Here is a 21,663-nt window from a genome sequence, read left to right on the forward strand (position 1 = left end):
TGCTCCACTGTGCCTGACTGCAAACGCGTCACACAGACAAACAGAAATAGAGAGCAATAGAGAGAGAAAATGAAAGAAATCACTGTCATGCAGTGATGTTTCTTTTCCTTTCTCTTTTTTGTTGCCACAATCAAACCGCATAGTCACTTGATCTTGGTAAGCAACAGATGCTATAGCTAATATATATAGAGGGCATTTAAGTTTACTTATTCCGATTTTATTCAAGACAATGTTTCCACTCATAAGACACATTCTGTGGAGCTGCATTTTATAATGTAACAATGAGGATTCTCTGCCTGTCTCTATTCTGTCACTCAGAGTGTGAGTTACTGCAGTTTGAGAGTGTGGGTGCAGACTCTTCTTCATGTCAGTAGATGTCTTTAATGAAGCCACAGGTTCCTCACGGGGGAAGCATTTTTAAAAAACGTTCCCGTTCTTTTTTCCTCCCTTTCTTCCTCCCTTACTCACTCTGTGTTTCTTTTGACACTGTAAACCTGTCAGCCACAGAGAGAAGTGTTACTGGCGTGAAGAGCATCAAATACAGAGGGGCAGGATATTTTTATGCAGGAAAGTGAATGCTTAACACTTTTCAATCTTCATTTATGGCCGGGGCTATATATAGAAAATAAATATTGAATCATTTGCAGTAACATTTTCGGTTGCTAGGCTCAACATCATGATGTTTGCCAGCAATTGGCTCAATTTGATCTGTAGTTTTAATAGTGTTTCTATTTTTATTCATTCATCCATGAGTTGAAAAAAGATGTGAGGATGCTGATAATTGTTTACCTTAGTGTGTGTTTGGTTTTACAACTGAATATCCAACAATAGAGTTTATAATACAGACTGCATTAGAATGCTGAATATTTTTATGACATATGAAAGTTAGTCAATAAAATGCTTTCTGTCTTCTTTCCTAATGACAATATTGTTTTGTGCAGGTATTCCCACAGAGTGTTGATGTCATTTTGGTCTTTTATGCAGTCTGAAATTTCCTTGGCTGACATCCAAAGACCATAAACATATCACTTTAATGTTTTCAATAAAGGAAGATTCCCACAGAACACAAACCAAACTCCCCTGTCCCTTTGAATGTGGTGCCCCCTGTCAGTGATGTTATGCACTGCTGATTTAATCAGCCCTGCAATTAAAATCACACGGGGACACACACACACACTCACACTTACTGTCACAGTAGCAGCCACCTCATATAACCCGCTAAACACATTCCAAACTTATGCTGATACCAAATCAGCACATTTTGAAGAAACAATGTTGTGCCATGAATATATTATCACAACACAACTATGCAAATGCACAAACCCTGTAATTCAGGTGTAAATGTGTTCACTTTTGGCCTTCAAGACAGCGGTTATCACTTAAGCTGAGGTTCCTTTTCTTACAAAATTGATCTCCTAGCTGCAGGTTGAATTAACCTTGTCTATCATGGAGGTGGTACACTTTCAGTGTAAGAACATACTTGGACATCACAGGAATGCTTTCAAAGCACAATATTGCCACAGGCTTTTGATATTGGTAACCGCACGGCAGCACACCTCGGAGACCCCAACCCAGTCACAGATAACTGTGTAATAACCATCCTTTATTCTCAGACAGTTGGACGCCACAACCAATCAAGCCATTTCATCTTTCCCCACATCTCCTGGAGACAATTACCTCCAATTTTGCTTGAATAACACTCTCCTTTCTCCATCAGTAAACAATCAAATCACTCCATTGTTGAGGGTAATTGGATCTCTTTAAATCAAATCAGCCATTATGGACCAGATGAAGCACGCCCTGCTCAGCAGGGTTTAGCGACACAAGGGAATGCAGCACAGGAATATATTACCAGCTCTGGCTCCCAGGTGAAGATGGCTATATTGGAGGAGCTGTGTAATACAGGTTTATTACACTGTGCAGTGATCAGTATGGCTGTGTTTCTCTCCTTGAGGGCATGTTCCAGGTGAAGCTCACATTTCAGTGACGGGAGTAAGTCGATGTAAAAAGGAGAGCGGGGTTGCACCCCTGCACGTTGAGGTGTCCTCTATGTCACAGTCGGACTATAAAGTACAGCAGGTAACCAAGCTGTCATTAAAAAATCTGCACTACATCACTCTTATTTCTCCCCCTGCTGAGTGAAAACCTGTGATCCCTTTGACAAAAATCACTATCACACGAGGCTCCCGCTTTGACACTTCACGTTACAACCTGTTTGCTCATATTACAATAAGGTAATTAATTAGATTGTATACAGCTGGCACTCAATGTAACACAATCACATTGGTTATTTGTCCACTCAACACCTAAAGGCCTATACATACTGTATATGCTCTGCAAGAACAGAGAAATTAGTTCTCTCTCCCAGGGCTGCGAGAAAAGAATGACGGCATTATTTCCTCGCAGCCCTCGTTTTGGAGTTCTTGCAGCTTGTTCTTGACATTTTTTCTATTGTGTGATTGGCCAGAAATTTGAAGTGGACGTGATTAATTTGGAAATGTTGTCCTTGCCTATGAGACATCCCAGTTCTGCACTTGAGTTTCTGTTCTTATTCTTGCCAATATCAAAATTCTCAAGCCTTTATGATTTAAAGAGTGCAATTTAATACTGTATTTTTACATCTTAATCAGTGTAATAAGCACATCAAAACTTTAGCCTTAAATGTGTTAAATTTTGCATCGACTTACAGTAAGGCCAGCAACTCCCTTTCATTTATATCAATCTATAATTCATCAATATGCTTCTTGCAGCTACTGAGTGCCATAGTATCTGATTATAGGACAGAAGCAAGACTTTATTCAGCTCATGTGGTGTCTGAACACGATGTTCTGTCGCTACGTCGTGCTAATACGTGTTGCGTAATGTTGAAAGCTGAAAAAAGCCACAATAAAATCCCTGAAGAGAAGAAAAATGGCATGCTGAGATGAACTTTATGGAAATGAATAACTTGGTAGAAACTTTTTTTTCTTTTTTTTTTAAATGTAAGGCAAAGAGTAAGTAGGATAATGAGTAATGTGTTTGGGGGAAATATGTGCTGATGAGGTGTGATGTATGTGAAACCTTCAGCAATGCTTTTTAGCACTTAGCTGAAAGTCATTATGTTAACGTAACTTCCGCTTACCTTTCGTTCCTTCTCCGTTCCACATCTTTTCTCATTAAATATGTGTTACTTGATTTTTACCACTCTTTTCACTTCTCGGCCTCTATCAGAGACCCCATTCAGACATGGTATTCACATCTGATTACTGCGTGGTCCTATCGCAAGTGGACAATGCTAAGTGATTCAATCACAGTAACAACTTTCAGGCGTGGTTTGGGGACACAAAGGCACATTCCAAAGCATGTGTCAATGCAATCTGTCCCCATGACGCAATTAGTGGCAGCTTATGTCCTCTAACCCGCTGCTGCTTCACTGTATACTCACACATGGCCCATGCACTGATTTATTTCTTACCACCACTACTATATTAACCTAGGGAAGTGAAATGTGATCACAAGTGGTCACAGAAGACACATCCAGGATGCACGTTAATGCCAGAGTTAATTCCTAACGTCCTGATGACCCATTATCTTCCAAGATCTGATCACGTGTAGATAAAAACAAAATGTGTCCTCAGATCTGCTCACAAAAGCCACGTTTGGTTGTTTGAGGATACATGTTCCTTCTGACTCTTCACTTGCTTTCTGTCTCTCAAGCCGACACACGGATGCACACACACACACACACACACACATACAAGCATCCGACATATCTGTACAATTACCCTCTTTGAGAAAATCATTGTGGTCTTGCCAACAGACAGACGGGGAAGACATATCTGATCATACGTTGTCACAGGAGATGCATTCAGGGGACGTTTTAATGCCATGTCTTATTGAAGGCTGTCCACATGTGATCATGCCACTTACTGTATGACTGATGTTAATACCAGGTCTGAACGGGGTTGATTTGGACAGTATATATAGATGCACACGTCTGTACTCATGCATGCGCTATGCCAAAAATACACATTATTTGATTTGCGCGTCGTCTCCGTACACTTTGCACTCGGCTTTTGTTGTAACTGGATTCCCTCCACTCCCTCAGTTGATAAATTAGTCAATCACTCAATCAGTCAGTCAGTCAGTCAATAAATTGTCAGTCATTCACGCAGTAAATTATCTGGCAGTCAGACAGTAAATTAGCCAGTCAGTAAATTAGTCATGCAGTCAGACAGTGAATAATTCATTTGCTCACTCAGAAATTAGTCAGATCATTAAAAAAAAAAAAAGAAACAGTGTGCAAATTATTCCGCCAGTAAATGTGACAGAATAGGAGTGTCAAGTTCATGTCAATCAAATAATGAGTGGAGCATGTGGCTGTTGCTTAACTTTGTCCTCGCAGCCAAACACTGTGACCCTTTAACCTTTACACAGCCTGGCAGCCTGAGATAACACATGGTTAATTATCTACTTATAGTTTGTGGGTGTTTGCTCCCTGACTACATGAAGGTTGATGCTTCATCTAAATCTCCTGCATGTTGTATTGCTTTGCTATTTTCATCTCCTTTCACATCAATTAAGCTAGATATGAGTTTAGTATTGTCTGGAGAGCTGGGTCCAGACTTCCCACCCCCCGGAGATTACCATTTATGTATGATGAACGCAGCAGGCTGGGGTTTCGGGGTGAGACACGTTTAAAGCGGCAGGAAAATCTCTAGATCTGGATCAGAAACCAGGCGAGGTGGCGGTGTCTGACTGTGGTGTGCAGAAATCAGGACACTTGGCCATTCACGGCCTGTAGATCCTTCGGGGGGATTCTCATTCTGTATTCTCACATGAGCTCTCTAAGACATTAAGCGGAGACTCCTGCAGGCATTTGCATTCACACATACAGCCAGCCTGTCTGTGCACTCTCCAGAAGGATCTCAGTGCGTGTCTGAAAGTGGCTTTTGACTTGTTAGAGGTAAAGTGGTGAGGGATTTACCAGCAGATCATAGGGGCTCTTTGGGGATCACAGAAGTTCCACAAGTACAGGAACAAATCTTCATCAAAGAAGTCATTTTGTTGTATTCAGTCGTTTTGTAATGTTCTTTCTAAAGTGAGTTATTTACTTCACAACCAATGAAAAAAAAACCTTTAATGAAAACCAAACTCATTTTGACTCTTGTGCAAATTGAGTATTTTGTGCCTCATTTTCTTTGCTACCAGAGAGGATGTAATGGTCCACTTGAAGATAATATTATGGTGGATTTTACACTGTCGTCTGCTTTATTTACAGACTGTACGATTTTAAATGACATGCTTTTTTTATTCCTAGCAGCACATGTCACAAATATGTTAGGGTTTTTTTCCTCAAGGGGATGCTAGGTAGATTTAAATGTTCCTTTTAGTGTGTATCTGGGTATACGGGGCTTTAACCAAGTCGTTCTGTTGAGTAGATGTAGAAAGGAATGAATCACAAATCAAGCTCAGAGTATCACATCTGTGTCCAAATTAATGATTCCTTACTTGAAACATGACTTTGGGTTTTTCCCAGGAGCTCAGTGTGATTCAAGTGTAATTTACGGGGTTTTATGATGTTCAAAGCATTTCCTACTGCTCATGGATCATGTATTTGCACGGCCCACCTCAGTCAGCACAATCACCTTCTTTCTTACCGTCCTCTCTTGTCCGCTGTCAGTGTTCTCATTTGCTGTGATCTCTCCTTTATTGGTCCCTCTTGTCAGTTGTCTTCACATCCGCAGTTGTCATTTTCGAGTCCAGAGGGGAAACTCCTCAGAGAGTTTGTGTGTCATTGATGTAGAAACACTGCAGGCAATTGTTTCCAACATTACAGCCCATCAGAATGTTATTCATATTACCCAGACTCAGTCCAGTAGACTCTAAATCTGCCCCTTTTAAGGGTCTTTTCAAAAGTTCTGGGAATAGAATCTGACCAATGTTTATGTCCCTCCTCTTTTATACCAGGTAAATATGCAATGAGAGATTTGATCCACCGGTTACCAGGCGGTAGTAGTAGCAGCAACAACAATGCCACCAGCAGTGGGACCTCTGGAACCATGGGCTCTCCCAGCAAGGCCATGTCCGATGACACTGTAACTGCCATTTGCTGTGCACTGCATGAAGTCATCACCAAGAATATGGAGAATGCCAAAGCTCTACGCGATGCTGGCGGCATCGAAAAACTCATCGGCATTGCCCGCAGTAAAGGAGACAAGTGAGTAGACCTAAATATAAAATTTTATAACTACAAACTTACTTAGAAAGGTCCAGTGTGTAAGAATTAGTGACACCTAATGCTGAGTCTGCAGATTGTAACAAACAACGCTCAATTCTCCATTTCTCAAGTGCATCAGGACACTGCAGTGGTCTTCACGTACCAGAATGGATGTCGTTCTTCTGTGTTTGTGTCGTAAGCTTCCACTTGAAAACAAGAAACATGCGCTCTGGCTCGTTCAGGCTGCTGTCGTGACATGGCAGCCAACCTTAGCCTCCTTAGGCTCATTCTAAGGCAATTGTTTTTAAGTGACTATACACATATACAAACATAGTTTGGGTTAGTATTTTCAGTTTCTGCCAATAAAAGCTCCTAAATGTTACACACTGGACCTTTAACTTTTCTCTTACAAAATATGTAAGTTGCAGAAAACATTTTTCAAGACTGAGGCCACTCGTTTGGAGAAATGTCCCTTTGAGAAATGCCTCCGAAGAACACAGTAACATACTTTGTATTTTTGGAACCCCCGTCAGACCCCATTGTTTGGGTCTGGCACAGGTGAAGACGTTTTCAAGGACAAGTTCATAAGAAGACACTTAGCTGATAAAGGAGGTACACAAGTGACCTGCAGGTGTGGGGGTGGAAGCAACATCAGCTCAGCTTCATCTCAAGTATCAAAATATTGCTCTAAATCCACCTGTTAGTGAGTGCCTGGTGTTAACAATCTCAGAGTTATAAGCAGAATGATGAGGCTCCTGAGGGCAATGACCTGTGAATAAGTAGGACTTTTAATCCTCGAATTTAAAGGTAAAGATCAAAACAAGTGACAAGGAAGAGACCAGTGCCTTAATGCGACCACACATCCATCATTCGCAACAGCTTCTGCCTTTCCTGTGATCAGTCATCCACAATTCATAGCTGTTGAACAACAAGTAACATGCATCACGATTTTACTGTAACTCCTGTCGCCATGGGAGACTGAGCAGGGTGTTCTACCCAGCTGCTATGGCAACCAGTAGGTCAAGGGTTGCCATGACACCAGAGTATAATCAGATGGAGTTCAAATGTTGATTTATTGTTATGAAGAAATACTCGGTCTATTTAGGGATCGGTGCTCAAGGGCACCATTACAGAGAGAGATGAGGAGCAAGAAGCCTCCGTAAGTGCAAATTTCACGCGGAGTGTAGCTGTTAATAGCCCACACATCTTCACTCTCGCCGAATAGGTACACAGAGGATAAATGCTCCTTATCAGCAGTGCCTTGCTTCATCCACGCAATTACGCACTTTTAAATTGTTTAAACGCTCATTATATTACAGCCGTAGAAAACCACTTTTAACATTCCTGAAGAAGTAGGAAGTAAAAATGATACAATGAAATTAAAATAGAGGGATGCAGATGTAGGTCTGTGACCTGCACTAATTGTACCAGCCAAAGACATTTATTCGTAACAAGTAGTGACATAGTTCCACAAACGTTCCATCACTTTCCAAAAATACAAAGATAGTGGCACGCTGGTGGCTGTAGTTTATTGAATGCAATAACTAATCATAATCTCACAGTGATGAAAACTCTTCATTGATGGTATTCAACATAGTAAAGCTACCTGTGCACTGCGGTGCAAGTCATTTTCACCTTATTTCCTGTGGATTATTTAGCCTTAACTCTTATAGATTTGAGTGGAATGTCTTTTTAGTGATTGCAATCTCCCCAACACTTTTATTTTCTTTTTTCACTGGAATAATAAAAGAATGAAATCCACAAAGAAACCTATTTTCAGGACGATGTTTTGTCAATTTTAGTGGTCAATTGCAAAATAAGCATTTCTTCCACTTCCCTCTGTAGCCGTTAGTGGGGAAGGGCTTATGAAATGACTCCTACTAGAGTCATTTTTCAACTAAGTGGCACTGATGGGGCCATTAGCATAGCAGAGAGGGTCATTTTAGACTCCTCTTGAAATTCTCAGTTTTTGTGCGAGGAAATCATTCTTTGCTGAAAAGAGCAATGGTCCATTTTGTCTTAAAGCCACGTCAAGTGTCACTGGCCTGCATATCTCTTTTGCAGTTAGCAGAGAAAGAGGACAGAAATAACAACATTACCTACATTATCAAAATGGATGGGGTCAAAAAGAAATAACTCACTCTATCTCTTTTCCTACAGACACTCAGCAAAGGTGGTAAAGGCTGCCTCTCAGGTCCTCAGCAGTATGTGGCAGTATAGAGACCTACGCTCCCTCTACAAGAAGGTAGGATGAAGTACAACCCATGCACTCGTACTTTTGGATGTGTCATTTTCATTTTGCACCATTATGTTTAAAGCATTTCTGCAAGCCCGACAACTCCAAGATTAACGTTCAGTTTATGAGTGTTACGTTGGTCATGTATGGATACATACTACGATATGTAACAGGTCTATTTTAGTCACATTTCACCAGTGGTGAGGACAAAACTGTTGATCATAAATAGTGCCGGGGACGCGTTCCGCCGTGTAGCTGACGCCTATGCTTATGTGGAAGCTTGTTTTTGTGTCATATAGTGGCTTGTGAAATTGCGTTTGCTGAGTGACTTAACGGAAGATGTGGTGGTAATGATGCAGTAGCCTATAGATGCGCAGTGGTGTGCGTGAGCGCTATGGCGTGTTTTTTCTGAAGGCCCTGACTGAAACCCCACGGTCCGCTACTGCATTTCACTATGACACCAAACAAACTATGAAAACCGTCCCAGTGTGAATGTACATTTTGCTTGTTTTTTTTCTGATGAAATATTGTTGTTGTGATTTAGTCACATGTCAGTGCCTGTGTGACGTTTGTTCAATCATCAACCAATCTTTTAAAATAGTTACCTAACAATGTCAAAAACAAAACCTTTAACCCCAGACACGTCTGTTATCTGTGATTTCTCAACTTTTTCTGACACTGTTGATGATATGTGTGTGTTTGTGTGTGTGTATTAGTTTGCAAGTTACTTGCAGGTTTGAAGGGTGTTTTGTGTATGAGCCGTTATTCTCGTAAAGTCTAATCTCACGAAACTCCACTTTGTGGAAGATGGCCGAAAAGCATTTTGTGTTCCCATGGTTTTGGAACAGCGATCTCGGTCGCCGCTACTGCTGTGACTGTGATTGTTTTTTTAACAGAAGACAAAGGCAGCGGATGAACTCTGTCCACACATCACGTGCCATCTTGTCTGAAGTGAGCTAGTCATGTGACCCCCCCATATCATGTCTGGTGGTGCCAGTAATGAGGAAGTGTTTCCATTACACTTTTGGGATTAACTTTTGTCTGAAAAACCACCTCATGAGAGCATAATGTTTGAGCAATATTTGAAAGGTTTTATCAAAAGTGGTTTCCATTACCACTTTTTATATTGCACATTTCTAGGAGTATTAATACTATTACTAATACTAATAACTATTAATACTTCCAAACAACAACTTCTTGCAGTAAAAGCTATTTTTGTTAGGTGTTCCATTCATTTGAACGTCATAAACAAAGCCGTATCCCTACCCTTGAACATAACCAGTTTCTAACCTTAACCATACACCCTTTCCAAATATTTGCCCAAAATTAAGCAGTTCCTCAGACATTAGGTTCTGCCTCATTAGAACCAGGTTTTGGTCTTCATGAGGGCTACCGGCTCGTGACAAGGTCAGTGTTAATGCCAGGAAAATCTCAACACACACACAGACAAACACACATTATCTCTTTCCATGTGACTCCCCCACTTTCCTTTAAGCCAAACCTGAATCCGCACTTAAACCTAATTCAAACCTGAACTTTTAAACTATGGCTCAACCATCAAGTCAGACAGAACTTTTCTATACGACTGTAGAAAATACACAGAGCGTTGTTTATCAAACTTTTCTAATAAAAAGACGATGACAAACGAACAAGAAATGAGAAAACTCGAACGAGGTCAAAGGAAAGGATGATTTGTTTACGTGTTGCTCTCAATCAGAGACACACTGTTAACTTTCTTTTCTCTCTGAACACAAACAAACAAACACACACATAAACAAAACACACTTGCTCACCTCTTATCTGGATATTTTATTTCTTTGCAAATAACAGAAGTATCTGCACACACTTTCGACTTGAATAAAAATAATGACGGAAGTTTGGCTGCTTTCACTTGTCATTAATGAGTGTTGTTGAATAAATAGCTGCCTCCAAGGTCGTCTGCTATTCACGGCTGGAACACTTTAGAATCATAACCAAATGTTTTCACTGAGATCTTTAGAAATGCTAACAAACGCGTCACGGGAACGTGTCCTTGGATTTTGTGAAGATGGGAAGAATGATACGGATTTGTTCAGCAGCAGTGAGTGATGACACCTTTGTGATGCTTATACTGATTAGTTTGAGTTGACACCCATCTATGTGTCGCTGTTTCTGTTTCTAAGGAAAGAACAGAACATCAAGACAGAATATATGAGCACCGCAGCACAATTTACATTACCAATTTATCTTGTGTATCTCAAGATAATGAACTGTGGGGTTTTATCCTTGAATTTCAAGTACCTGCACTTCAGCTTACAGAGATGTTAAAAAAAAAAATAGAAAAAAAACTTCCTCAAAACAAGATTGAGCTGTTGTATTTCACCTGTTTTTAAAGGGGCTAACAAAAAGCTCTGAAGTGGCGAACATGTGCTGACTTTGTTGCAGGCTCTCTGACTCTCACTGCAGTCACTTGAGGACAGGCCACCCCATGGCATCAGTGTATCCTCGCCTCATCCTGACAACTGTGACACTCTCCTCTTTCGTCTTCCTCTCATCTCCAAGCATTATACAGGACAGAATCCTCATGTGGCTCCTTGAAGCCTCATCTGCTTCACACTTCTCTAATCATTGCCACTGGATAGTGCTACACTTGAGTAGATGACATAACACGCCATTGATCAAGGCTGTACATGACAGCCTCTACTGAAAAAAAATGTTTTAAAAATACAGATATGAAAGGAAAAGAAACAAGTCACTTAACATTGATGGCTGCATAAACAACCTGATTTAATATGTATCTCATTCTGTCAGTATGATGTTAGCAGATAACAATAACAAGAATTTTGCAGGGAACATCTTCATAATCGTTTAGTGATCAATATTTCTTTACCTAGCCATAATGTTAGCAGCTGTTATGCAGCCTAAATTTCATTAAATGCACTTGTTTAAAGCAGTTAAGGTGATGAATTTTGCTATATACCCCATCTAAATAGTGATGGACAGCATACCTTACTACTTGAATCCTAAATTGCATGAAAACAAATCAACCTAATTTCATAACTGAAAATTGTTGCTTTAGACTTTGCCACACTTTGACTTTATCGCACAAGTCCAGAGCCCGAAATAAGTGACTTTACTTTTAGTATCCCTGCGTGACGTATTAGGTCACGGCTTTTAGGTGCAGCCTAAATCCTTTTAGCATCCAATCCAAACATGGATTAGCATAGAATTGAGACGCAAGAGGAGTCTGGTGCCGGGTGCAAAATGTTTTAAAAAGTTTATGGAGGGAAAGAAAGAAAGATGTTTGCAGTTATAATATATGCATGTGTGTACAAGTGTGTGTTTGCATGTGTTTTTTAAGCAGCTAAAAGTGAAGGGTCAGTAATGCATCAGTTTGAGTTGTGACAAAGACTTGTTTGCTTTAGAGTGGTAAAGTAATGAAAGCTTTTAAAACACACTTTCTCACTGTGTCGATTTTTTGGGCATGGGTGCCTGTGTGTGTTTGTTTATGAGTGTGTGTGTGTGTCTGAAAATGTGTTTTTGTCAAACTGCAGTGAGAGAAGTTAATCACTTCCTACAGCAATGCCATGGGAGAAGTCTAGACTCAGAAAGAGAGCGAAAAAGTGAAGATGAAAAGAGAGTTGTGAGAGAACGTGGCGCTCTGCTGCCCAGCTCTTTCTGAATGTTCTAATATGAATAGTTGAGGGCCCATAAATAAACAGTGTATGCAAATAGCATCTGAGATTATTTGAAAGCTCAGACTTTTCAGCAGTCATTTATAAACCAAAACCATAATCTGTTTGCGCCAACGTTAGGATAAATCACACATAATAGTCTCCAGAGTGCAGCAGAACTCTACTTTTACCAGTGTTTGTATCGCAGATCTGACAGGATGTGTCCTCGTTCGGTTTGTGTGTTGTGATGTGATGCGTGCGCTCATGAAGTGTTGCATGCACCGTTTCCCAGGAGGAATGTCAAAGGTCATCCTTTGAGTAAATAACAAACATGCAGTGCTTTGCAGTTCAATAGGGGATTTCAATGAAAGACAACCACTAGAAGCATCACTAAGAATTCAAACTAAAAGGACGCAATATTTGTTCAAGCCAAATTGTGTCAAAATATAATTTTAAATTAATTATTACACACATTACTTATTCTACAGACTTAAGAGAACATATTTGTTTCTCACAGAGCTGCACAGATATCACACATTGATCCTTTTAAATAAGTTTTTCTGGATGAAAATGAGAATAATGATGTAAAAATAGCAATCGCATTTCCTGTCAAAATAATCACAATTAGATATGTATTCAAAATCGTTCAGCCCTATCTCTTTTGCATCCCCAAGCTCATATGTTGTACTGTATCTTCACAACGTTACACTTTGTCATCTCCCAACATCGATGCATAATTTCGATTGGCCTGACCTTGTCTGATTTCATTATAAATATTCTAGGTTGGGCACTTAATCACACTCTCACACACATATATATACACACATGCCACACTCATATCACACACACAAACACTACAAATCACAACCACAGATCCGCACACGTATGACAGACGGGGTTCAGTGTCGGGAGAGATGTCGCGTCTGTGACACATGTGACAGATTTACAATATGGTCCCGGGAAGTGCAATCCAGTTTGTGGGTGTGTTTGTGTCATATGAGTGAGTGAGAATTTTGCGTGTGATGTGTGTATGTGAGGTATTTTATTGCAAAACGCAGCCAGTGCTTTAGAGGATCATTGCACACGATGATCGGGATGTTCCTGCGAAGAAAATAAACACATTTAAATTAGATGTAATGGAAAGTTAAGGCGTGTTGTGTTTACAAATGCAGGATTTTTGTGCAGTTTACAGTTTGAGTCTGTTTTTTTAGATTTGTGTTAGACGCTCTAAATTCAGAAAAGGGCTAAAATCCACTCCTCAGTCACTGCTACACAGTGCATGAGGAAAGAGACAGTGAACAGAAAAGAAGATGAGCGTTGGAAACAACTTCAGGAGACATCAAAGAATTATTATCAGGCCTGTGAAGCTGCCTTGATGTTGAGAAAGAGGCAGAAAGCAAAAGAGATGGAGGTACACTGTGAGAACCTGTATCAGTGCAAAGGCTAACAACACTATTTAAATGAGACGGAGAGTTAAAGCTGCAGCACACTCTTAGTGCACTCTGTGCAATTTGCAATAAATGTCACACCAGAATAAAGGTCAATCCCTAAATAACCAGTCAGTGAAGATAAAGAATGCAAGAGTGAGAGTCACATTATTCCTGTGAGGATAGATGTGTGTCATGTGTGACTGAAGTGCTTGCAACTATGAAACTGAAAAACTGTGTGAAATCAGCGAGTGAGCGAGTGAGACAGAAAAGGATTGACATTGTTCAGTTGTCACTGAGGTCCACAGGGAACCCGCTGCTCATCATGTTCAACCTTTTTCCAATTTTTGCCATAATTGCTGTCTGGCATGCACGACACACACACACACACACACACACACACACACAGTAAATGCTTTTTTACCTCAGTGTGCCATGACCTTCAACCCTCCATCCAGTGATGATGAGAGCAACAGGCATAATAGTTGCCTAGCAACCTGTTTTTTTTTTGTTTTTTTTTACATTTGGGGCAAAGTGGTGTGTCAGAGTTTGAGTGTGAGACATAAAGAGGAGGTGGGAGGAAAGAGAGGAGGTAAGAGAAGCCAGTAAAAGTAACACGAGGAGAATCAGGGACTCTAGATGGAGCCGAGAACTCAACTCAGTGCTTTCAGGCATAACTATCTCAAGGGTTTACGGAAAATGATCCGCAGATGAGAAAATATTCAGTGAGTGGCAGTTCTCTGGGCGAAAATACCTTGTTGATGCCAGAGGTCAGAGGAGAATGGCCAGACTGGTAACTCAAATATCCACTGGCTAGAAGAAAGGTATGCAGTAGACCATCTCTTAATGCACGTGTCAAACCTTGAGGCCGATGGGCTTCATCATCAAACACTTTAAGTACACATGATACCGACTGAAGTGGCCAAGGAAAGGACATTTGCTTTTCTTTAAGGTTTTAACGGTTTAAGGTTTCAGGTTACTCACTCTTGTAGAATGAAAACACAGGAGACGGTGCAAAGACAGGCCGACACCAGACTTTGTCTGATTTGTTCTCATTTGAAAGTTTGATCACTGATTTAGATTTTGCGACGTGAATTATGAGCAGTCTGGGGTTTGACTGTTTCACACCATAAACGTCAATGCAGAGCTGGAGCAAGCAGATACAGCATATGACATAATTAGTATGGAATACAATGAGTTTTTGTCCTCAACTGAAAATCACTTCTGCAAAAAAGAAAATAAGTGTGACATTTCCTCTGTGATTATGATCCTAATTACAGAGTGTAGCTTATGAACCCCCAATAGACTATTCATTTATCCAATTTGTAAGCCACATATATATAAAGCAGGATGCACGTACGTTAGAACCCATTTTTCATGTAGGATTCAGACACTACAGTGTGGGGAATGAGAGTTTGAAAAGAAGTGTTGGAGGGTCAGATGATGGAGACTGGAACCTTTGAGCTACTCTGTGTCAGAGGATCCGGCTTTCTATTAGTCGTCAGTGCTGTGCAAGGAAACCGGAGTCAGTGCAGGACATGGGTCTGTGCTCAGTCATGTCTCCCTCCCTCTCTCTCCCTCTCTCTACCTCTCCATCTGTCTCCCTCTCCTTGCCTCTCTGGCCCTCTTCCTGTCTTTACCTTCTTATTATTACTCTCCTCCTCCTTCTCACTGTTATTACTTTTTTGTCATCATCTCAGTTTCTTACCTGCCTGTGCCTCCTCTCTGTTTCTGCTTGGTCTCCGTCATTGCCCTTCCTCTCCAACTTTTCCGTGCCTCCTCTCTCTTTTTCCGCCTCATCTCCTCCTCTCTAACTTCGACTCTCCCTTGCACTCATAGTCGCCACAGTCCAAACCAGTTTCCCACAGCTTAACTGCAGCCCCCAGACAGTAAAGCTACGACAGAACATGTATCCATTATCTTTTATCATCCCATACACTTTGCCTCCAGAGGTAACCAATTATCTTAATGCTAAATTGAATTTGGTTCCAGCTCTGTGATTGTTGTTGACTCTCATGATTCACTTTTGTGAAAAGGGTTTTCCTCCAATCACTGTTAAACCAACACAGATACAAAGTCACTGGCTTGACAATAATTATGCCAGTGGATTTTTTTCTGTTGTTGTATTAATTTTCCCTACAAGGACATTGGGGTCTTCACTAAGCTCAGGCTCAATGCAAGTGAGTTCATTTATGTTGTGTGTGTGTGGGTGTGTGCACCATTCTATTTGCATGTGTGGAGATTTTTTTCAGAATTCATTTTTGACTTCCTAAAAACAAAACTGAAATAAAAAAGATTGCACTTGACACCAATTATCCCAGTCGCCCACACTAGGTTACATTACAATACATTTTAGGAATACTTTGCATTGTTTGAGTGCAAAATCATCCATCAGTCAGTATGTCCTTGCTGACCTTGGTTGCCACAAGGACATTCACATTGGCCAGCTTGTATTTTGGCATGTTACAGCCTTCAAATTCCAACCAGTTCCTTTATCATATGTTGTATGTACACAATTGTCTGCATATGAGCCAGTGAACCTGTGTAAAACAGCTTGAAGCTGTAGTCTAAAAACTGTTCTTTAATGCTTTTGAGGGGAGTAAATTGCTATGACACTGATATGCATGAAGCTACGCTAAATCATTGCTGTAAACATGATCAATGGACAATGTTCTGCACGCTTGCCAAGCAGGTGCTGCTGTTGCTCTTGAGATCCTTCCTTGAGTCACTTGAGGAACAGGATACAAATGTTTTTCCTGTTCACAAATTCGTTCAGTTTTGGTGTTTCAACGAAGATTGACGGATGATTTAAAACTGGCAGTCATCTCTTTTTCTGCTTGTGTGTGTTGTTTTTGCAGGATGGATACAGCCAGTATCACTTTGTGGGTTCTGCCTCAACGATAGAGAGAGACAGACAGAGGCCCTACTCCTCCTCTCGAACTCCCTCTGTCTCCCCCGTCAGGACATCCCCAAATAACCGCTCAGGTAAGAACACATGTCACTTTTAATACATTTGTCTGTGTGTGTATATACATGTCTTTAGTAGGCTGTGTGGACCAATGTCCAAGAACATAAACAAGCTTTTTTTTTTTAAGCAAAATTAACTTTTAAACCTTTAACCGACGTTAATGACGACCAACGTCTGCTGGGATTATTTCAGACCTCAGTATATAATTTGCCTGTGTTGTAGCTAGTAGATGAAGTTCATCTTAAATGATAATATAAAGGTAATTTAGTTGTTTTTATTGTTATTTTTTTATTGTTTGGTTTAAAAACATCATAAATTGGGCATTCTAAATTGACAGTAGGTTTGAGTGTGAGAATGAATGGTTTCTGTGTGGCCCTGTGATGGACTGGCGACCCGTCCAGGGTGTACCCCACCTTTTGCCCCCCCCGTAAGCCAGGTCCCCATGGTAACCGTGTGGAGGATGAAGTGGTAGAAGATGAGTGAGTGGGTAAAAAAGTGAGTGACAAAACTCCCTCCTGTGAGGAAATTAATTCAGTTCATCAAGAAGACGGCTCCACAAGAAAAGTAAAAAGACTCAAGAGAGACAGATGGATTTCAGCTGTTAGCGTCAGTGTTGTGTTCGCCACCCTCAAGCTCCTGTGCTAAAGTATCCCTTTAGCTTGAGCCCACTGGCCTTCATGCTTGGCAAGGATGCAGTAGCATTAGCTGTTAGCATCAGTAGTGGAACAGCCGTTAGCTGTGAATTCTCCACACCAGGCTTAGCAGGCTGATGAGGCAGAAAAGTACTTTTGCTTCCTCCCAGCTTAGAGAAGTCTTCAAGGAGAGAGACAGAGAGGGACTGGGAGAGAGAGAGAGAGTGAAGGAGGGAGGGATGAGACAAACAGAGAGGGAGATAAAAGAGAAAAAGCAGGGAGGCAAGAAGAATTAGGGATTGCAGGATGGTTAATGCCAAGATGGGGAAGTAAAGGAGGAGGATTTGACTTTGACCAGTGACATTGAAAATTAAAGCAATAAAAAGCTCAGAGAGGCTGTGGTTGACAGTGATTTTGGAGAACAGCTGCGGGACATTTTTTAGTTTAGAGGTGTTCTTAGACACGAGCAAAGCAAAGCCCTCTTCAGTTGTTTTTGATTCACTGTGAACCATGACCTCAGGACGGTAACTGCCTTTAATTAAATGGTTGCTATGTTTCATAAAATAAATGCATGTAAACCGAAACAAAAGGAATTATTTTTTGATAACAAATAATTGTTTTTATTTTCAGCCAGGCAACGTTGCAACTGCTTAAGTTGTGTTCAAGTATGTCACTAGTCCTTTCTGCTGGTAAAGCTCACATTTGACTCTGTGCATGTGTTTGTTAATAGCCTTGTGCCACAAGCAAAGCTATTGCATTTTCTCTCTGTGTAGTTAGGGCTCCAATAACATTGCTGTGATTCAGATTGATGCCCCATTACTGACGTTTTTGAAAATCATTCTTCTTCTCATAATAATACTAATAAATAACCAGTTGCATGATGCTAAAATGCTAAAACTGCCTTAATGGCAAGGTGATGAGTCTTCTCGATATTGAAAATAGATTTTAAGGAAAAACATGAAAGCACTAGTTCAACCAGTTCAATTAATAACTTTTGCCGTTATCTTTTATCCAATTGACCACAGGAAAATCCCGCAACTGGCACAGACCATCTGGGTGTTTCCTTATAATTTTCAGGTATCCGACTAATCCACAATCTATCGGAGCCTAGTTATTAAAACATCGTCCCATCTCTCTTCATTGAAAGCCACTCCTATGAGAAGGCTGCATCTCCCACTCCTCTTACTCCTGTCTAACCACATTTTCTTTATAGACACTAACACATTCATCCTTTCCTGGACAAACCTTTAGAGCTATCATTCCCCTGGCCAATGCTTCTTTAGCCAGTTAATCAGAAATTTCATTTCCTTCAACTCCTGAGTGTCCAGGGACCCACATAAATATTATATTACAGCCCGTTTTCTCAACCCTGAGTAGCCAACATAAGATTTCGACAAACACCATCAGAGTAGCCACAGATTATACTCTTATTGACCTCTTCAACCCATTGCATTGTCCATAAGATTGCCAGTGGCTCCAAAGGAAAATAAATGACGCATTATCTCATATGCGAACCCTCTGTCTGTTCTAGAAATTAGCAACAAACATCCCAAGGTCAGTGATGTAGTTCATCCTTGAGTTTATATAAAAGACTGCAAGCATTTGGCACAGCGACAGGCCAAATATAAATGTACCTATATGTCTCTCTTTATTATCCTTTCATCCACACTTTTGTGTTTTCTTTGCATTAACTGAATAATTACTGGCGCTGTAATACTAATGGGGTGGAATGAAGCGACAAATGGAATCAATGACTGGAACTATCCGTTTTATAAAAGGAATTTTTAGTGCATAGAGAAACTTGTAGATATCTATGGGAAATGGTTGGAAATGAATCCCATCTTCTCCTCTACGCCAAACCCCTCTGCCGTTTTGCTCATCTAGCTCTCATTCACCCTTGTCATACTTCTCCTCCTTCATCTCCTCTTAGCAGTAATCCTACTTTCTTCTCACCTCTTCCTGTGATCTCTCACTCTTTATGTTGGCGCGCACATGCACACACACACACACACACCCTCCCATATACACAGACCTGCATGCATCCATATCTCCTCTCTGCATACGCTCCAGACTGCAATCCAGCCCCTTAGAGATGGATCAAAGCAGAAGGAGTAATGATGGTGTGCAGGCTCAAGAAGGGAGGAGGAGTGAAAAGAGTTGGTGTGAGGAAAGAGTGTTAAAACAGATAGAGACAGAGAAAAGAAGGGGGGGGGGTTGCAGGCTGCAAGGATGGCACAGAGACAAAGGCAGATACAGAGGGAGAGTGAGACCTTTGCATCCATCATTACCCCCACAGGGTCCTGCTGTGTTTTGCACTGATAAAACAAGTCTCCCGGGCTCTCAAACCCAGCCGTTTCAAGCCAGGTCCCCACGGTAACCGCAACCACGAGTGATGGCTGTGTCTCTGGGGGTGTTGGTGACAGGTTCGAGCTTCCAGCATAATGGAATGTGCTGCAGAGGTGTCAAGTGATAATAATTAAATATCACAAGTATCAAAAACAGCTAATCTCTTATCCTGATTCTCTTGCTTCACAACGTTTTCATAGACATCGTGTGAATGTGCCCTTGAATGTGTGTGTGTGTGTGCGCGCAAAATGTGCTTGTTTTGATACAGAGAAAGACTCAGATGTTTAGATCCATAACAAAAGTGTTTTAATTTTGTTTCACCTGCTGCTATTCTTCAGGCCATAGAAGTAGGACAGACGCTTTTTGTGCTGATTTCTCTGGATGCTGACTCCTCTTTGTCTGAGAGATTATCTATTTCTACTAATTGAGAGCATCACCCTCAATTAACTCACACGCGTGTGTTTAGCGTGCGAGTGTTGAGGTAGGTTATGTACGAGTTTCACATGCTACGGTCTTATAATTATCTGCAACTCTCAAAGTTAGGTTGAAAAGAGCTTATTTTCAAATGTCCTTCCCCTCCAGGTATATAGCTGATAGAAACTGTAAAAATGCTTGTTTGGCAGATAGATAAAAGAGTGTTTAGCGAAGCAAACTGAAACGTCTGGTACCACAGGTAGTCAGGATTATGTCAATTCAGTGTCATAAGAGCAACTGAGTAAGCATTTGAAGTATGTCATACCAGGAGTTTACAATGTGGCATGCTGAGTGTGTGAGGAAAAGAGAGCAAGTGGAATTGGGACACTGAACGCACAGTATATAGTTTTCTCGGCCCAACGGTGCACCCATTAGGCTTTAAGGCTTAATATTGTTAAATAACATTCAATGTAAAATCTAGTCATTTGTCAGTTTCGGACCTGGATGGGTTTTTTTTTGTTTTTGGTTTTTTTTTTTAAATGGTAAAAGAATAAAAATAAGAGGATATAAATACCCTATGTGAAATTGCAAATGTAAATAACATGTTCAAAAACTGATGTGTGCGTGTTTGTGAATTCCCACTAGTTCGTGAACATGCTGAAGGTGACTCTTAATGCTGACAAGCTAAATAATGAATAATGACTGTGCACCTTGAAAGACACTCACACACAAAATTATGAGTAATGAATCTTGCATCCCAACAGAATGTGCTCTCACACTGTATGAATATAATGTGTGTGTGTGTGTGTGTGTGCGTGTGTGTGTGTGTGTGTGTGTGTGTATAGCTCCAGCCTCCCCCAGAGAGATGATGAGTCTGAAGGAACGTAAGCTCGACTACGATTCCACGGCAACCAACGCTGGTTTCCATAGCAACAAAGGAGAGCACACATCCAGGAAAGACGGCATGGCAGGTGTGTGTGTGTGTGAGCGAGAGAGAGAGAGAGAGAGAGAGAGAATTAAATTATTCAATTGTATCCCTCTCTTTATCTTTCTTTCCCTTCTATTTTCCTCCACTTGTTTTCCTCTCACTCCTCTGATCTGTTTCTTTTTCAATCTCAAACTATTCTGATTCTCTTACACACCGACTTTGATGCCACTCGCTCTTTGCTGCTCTTTCTTTCCGGTGTGATTCTCTACTCAGTCAGTCTCTACTTGCCCAGTAAATGTTTTTGTCTCTTTGCTTTTTTGTATCTGTTGGTCTGAAATCTGTCCTTTCATTGTCTTTTATTCCTCTTTGCCTTTTGTAATGTCTATGCTCGAAAAATATGGACTATATTAGCTGATGAATCAAATTCACTGAATTATTAGCAGTTGTAGTGACACAGTCATCTTCATCTTTCATTCATATGAGGGTTTTTTTTTTCCTCTTTCTCCAGTTCAAGTTTCCTGTGGGACATCTACGTTATTCCGAAACTCTTACTTGACCACCAGTGATGATATCAAGCAAAACCAGGTGAGATTGTCTTTATATGTGCACGCAGAGTGTCTTTTAGCGGTGCATGCGTGTGTTTGTGTGCACGTGTACGTGTGCATATGCGTGCGTGCCTGCCTGCATGTGTGCTGTCAGAGCCCTCATAAATGGGCATATGCTGTCATGACAAGGTGGTTATTAGGAGAGATAGCAGCATGATGGAAGATGCGCGCACACGCACACTTAAGTGTCTCGCTGCGATAAGAGACACACTGACATTGTGTGTGTGAAGGAGACACACCCTCAGCTTGGGTAGC

At 40.8% G+C, this 21,663-nt stretch overlaps 1 protein-coding gene across 1 annotated transcript in view; it reads left to right on the forward strand.

Moving 5' to 3' along the window:
* ctnnd2a (catenin (cadherin-associated protein), delta 2a) overlaps positions 1-21,663 on the forward strand; it is a 151,373-nt gene that overhangs the window by 126,563 nt on the left and 3,147 nt on the right. Inside the window, exons 19-24 of the mRNA XM_044035173.1 lie at positions 5,950-6,199; positions 8,360-8,444; positions 16,374-16,500; positions 19,542-19,546; positions 20,720-20,846; positions 21,312-21,388. Of these exons, the coding sequence (XP_043891108.1) occupies positions 5,950-6,199; positions 8,360-8,444; positions 16,374-16,500; positions 19,542-19,546; positions 20,720-20,846; positions 21,312-21,388 (671 nt within the window). The remainder of the gene's footprint in view (positions 1-5,949; positions 6,200-8,359; positions 8,445-16,373; positions 16,501-19,541; positions 19,547-20,719; positions 20,847-21,311; positions 21,389-21,663) is intronic.

This window comes from Solea senegalensis, linkage group LG1 (genome assembly GCF_019176455.1).
Source record: "Solea senegalensis isolate Sse05_10M linkage group LG1, IFAPA_SoseM_1, whole genome shotgun sequence".
Classification (NCBI taxonomy): domain Eukaryota; kingdom Metazoa; phylum Chordata; class Actinopteri; order Pleuronectiformes; family Soleidae; genus Solea; species Solea senegalensis.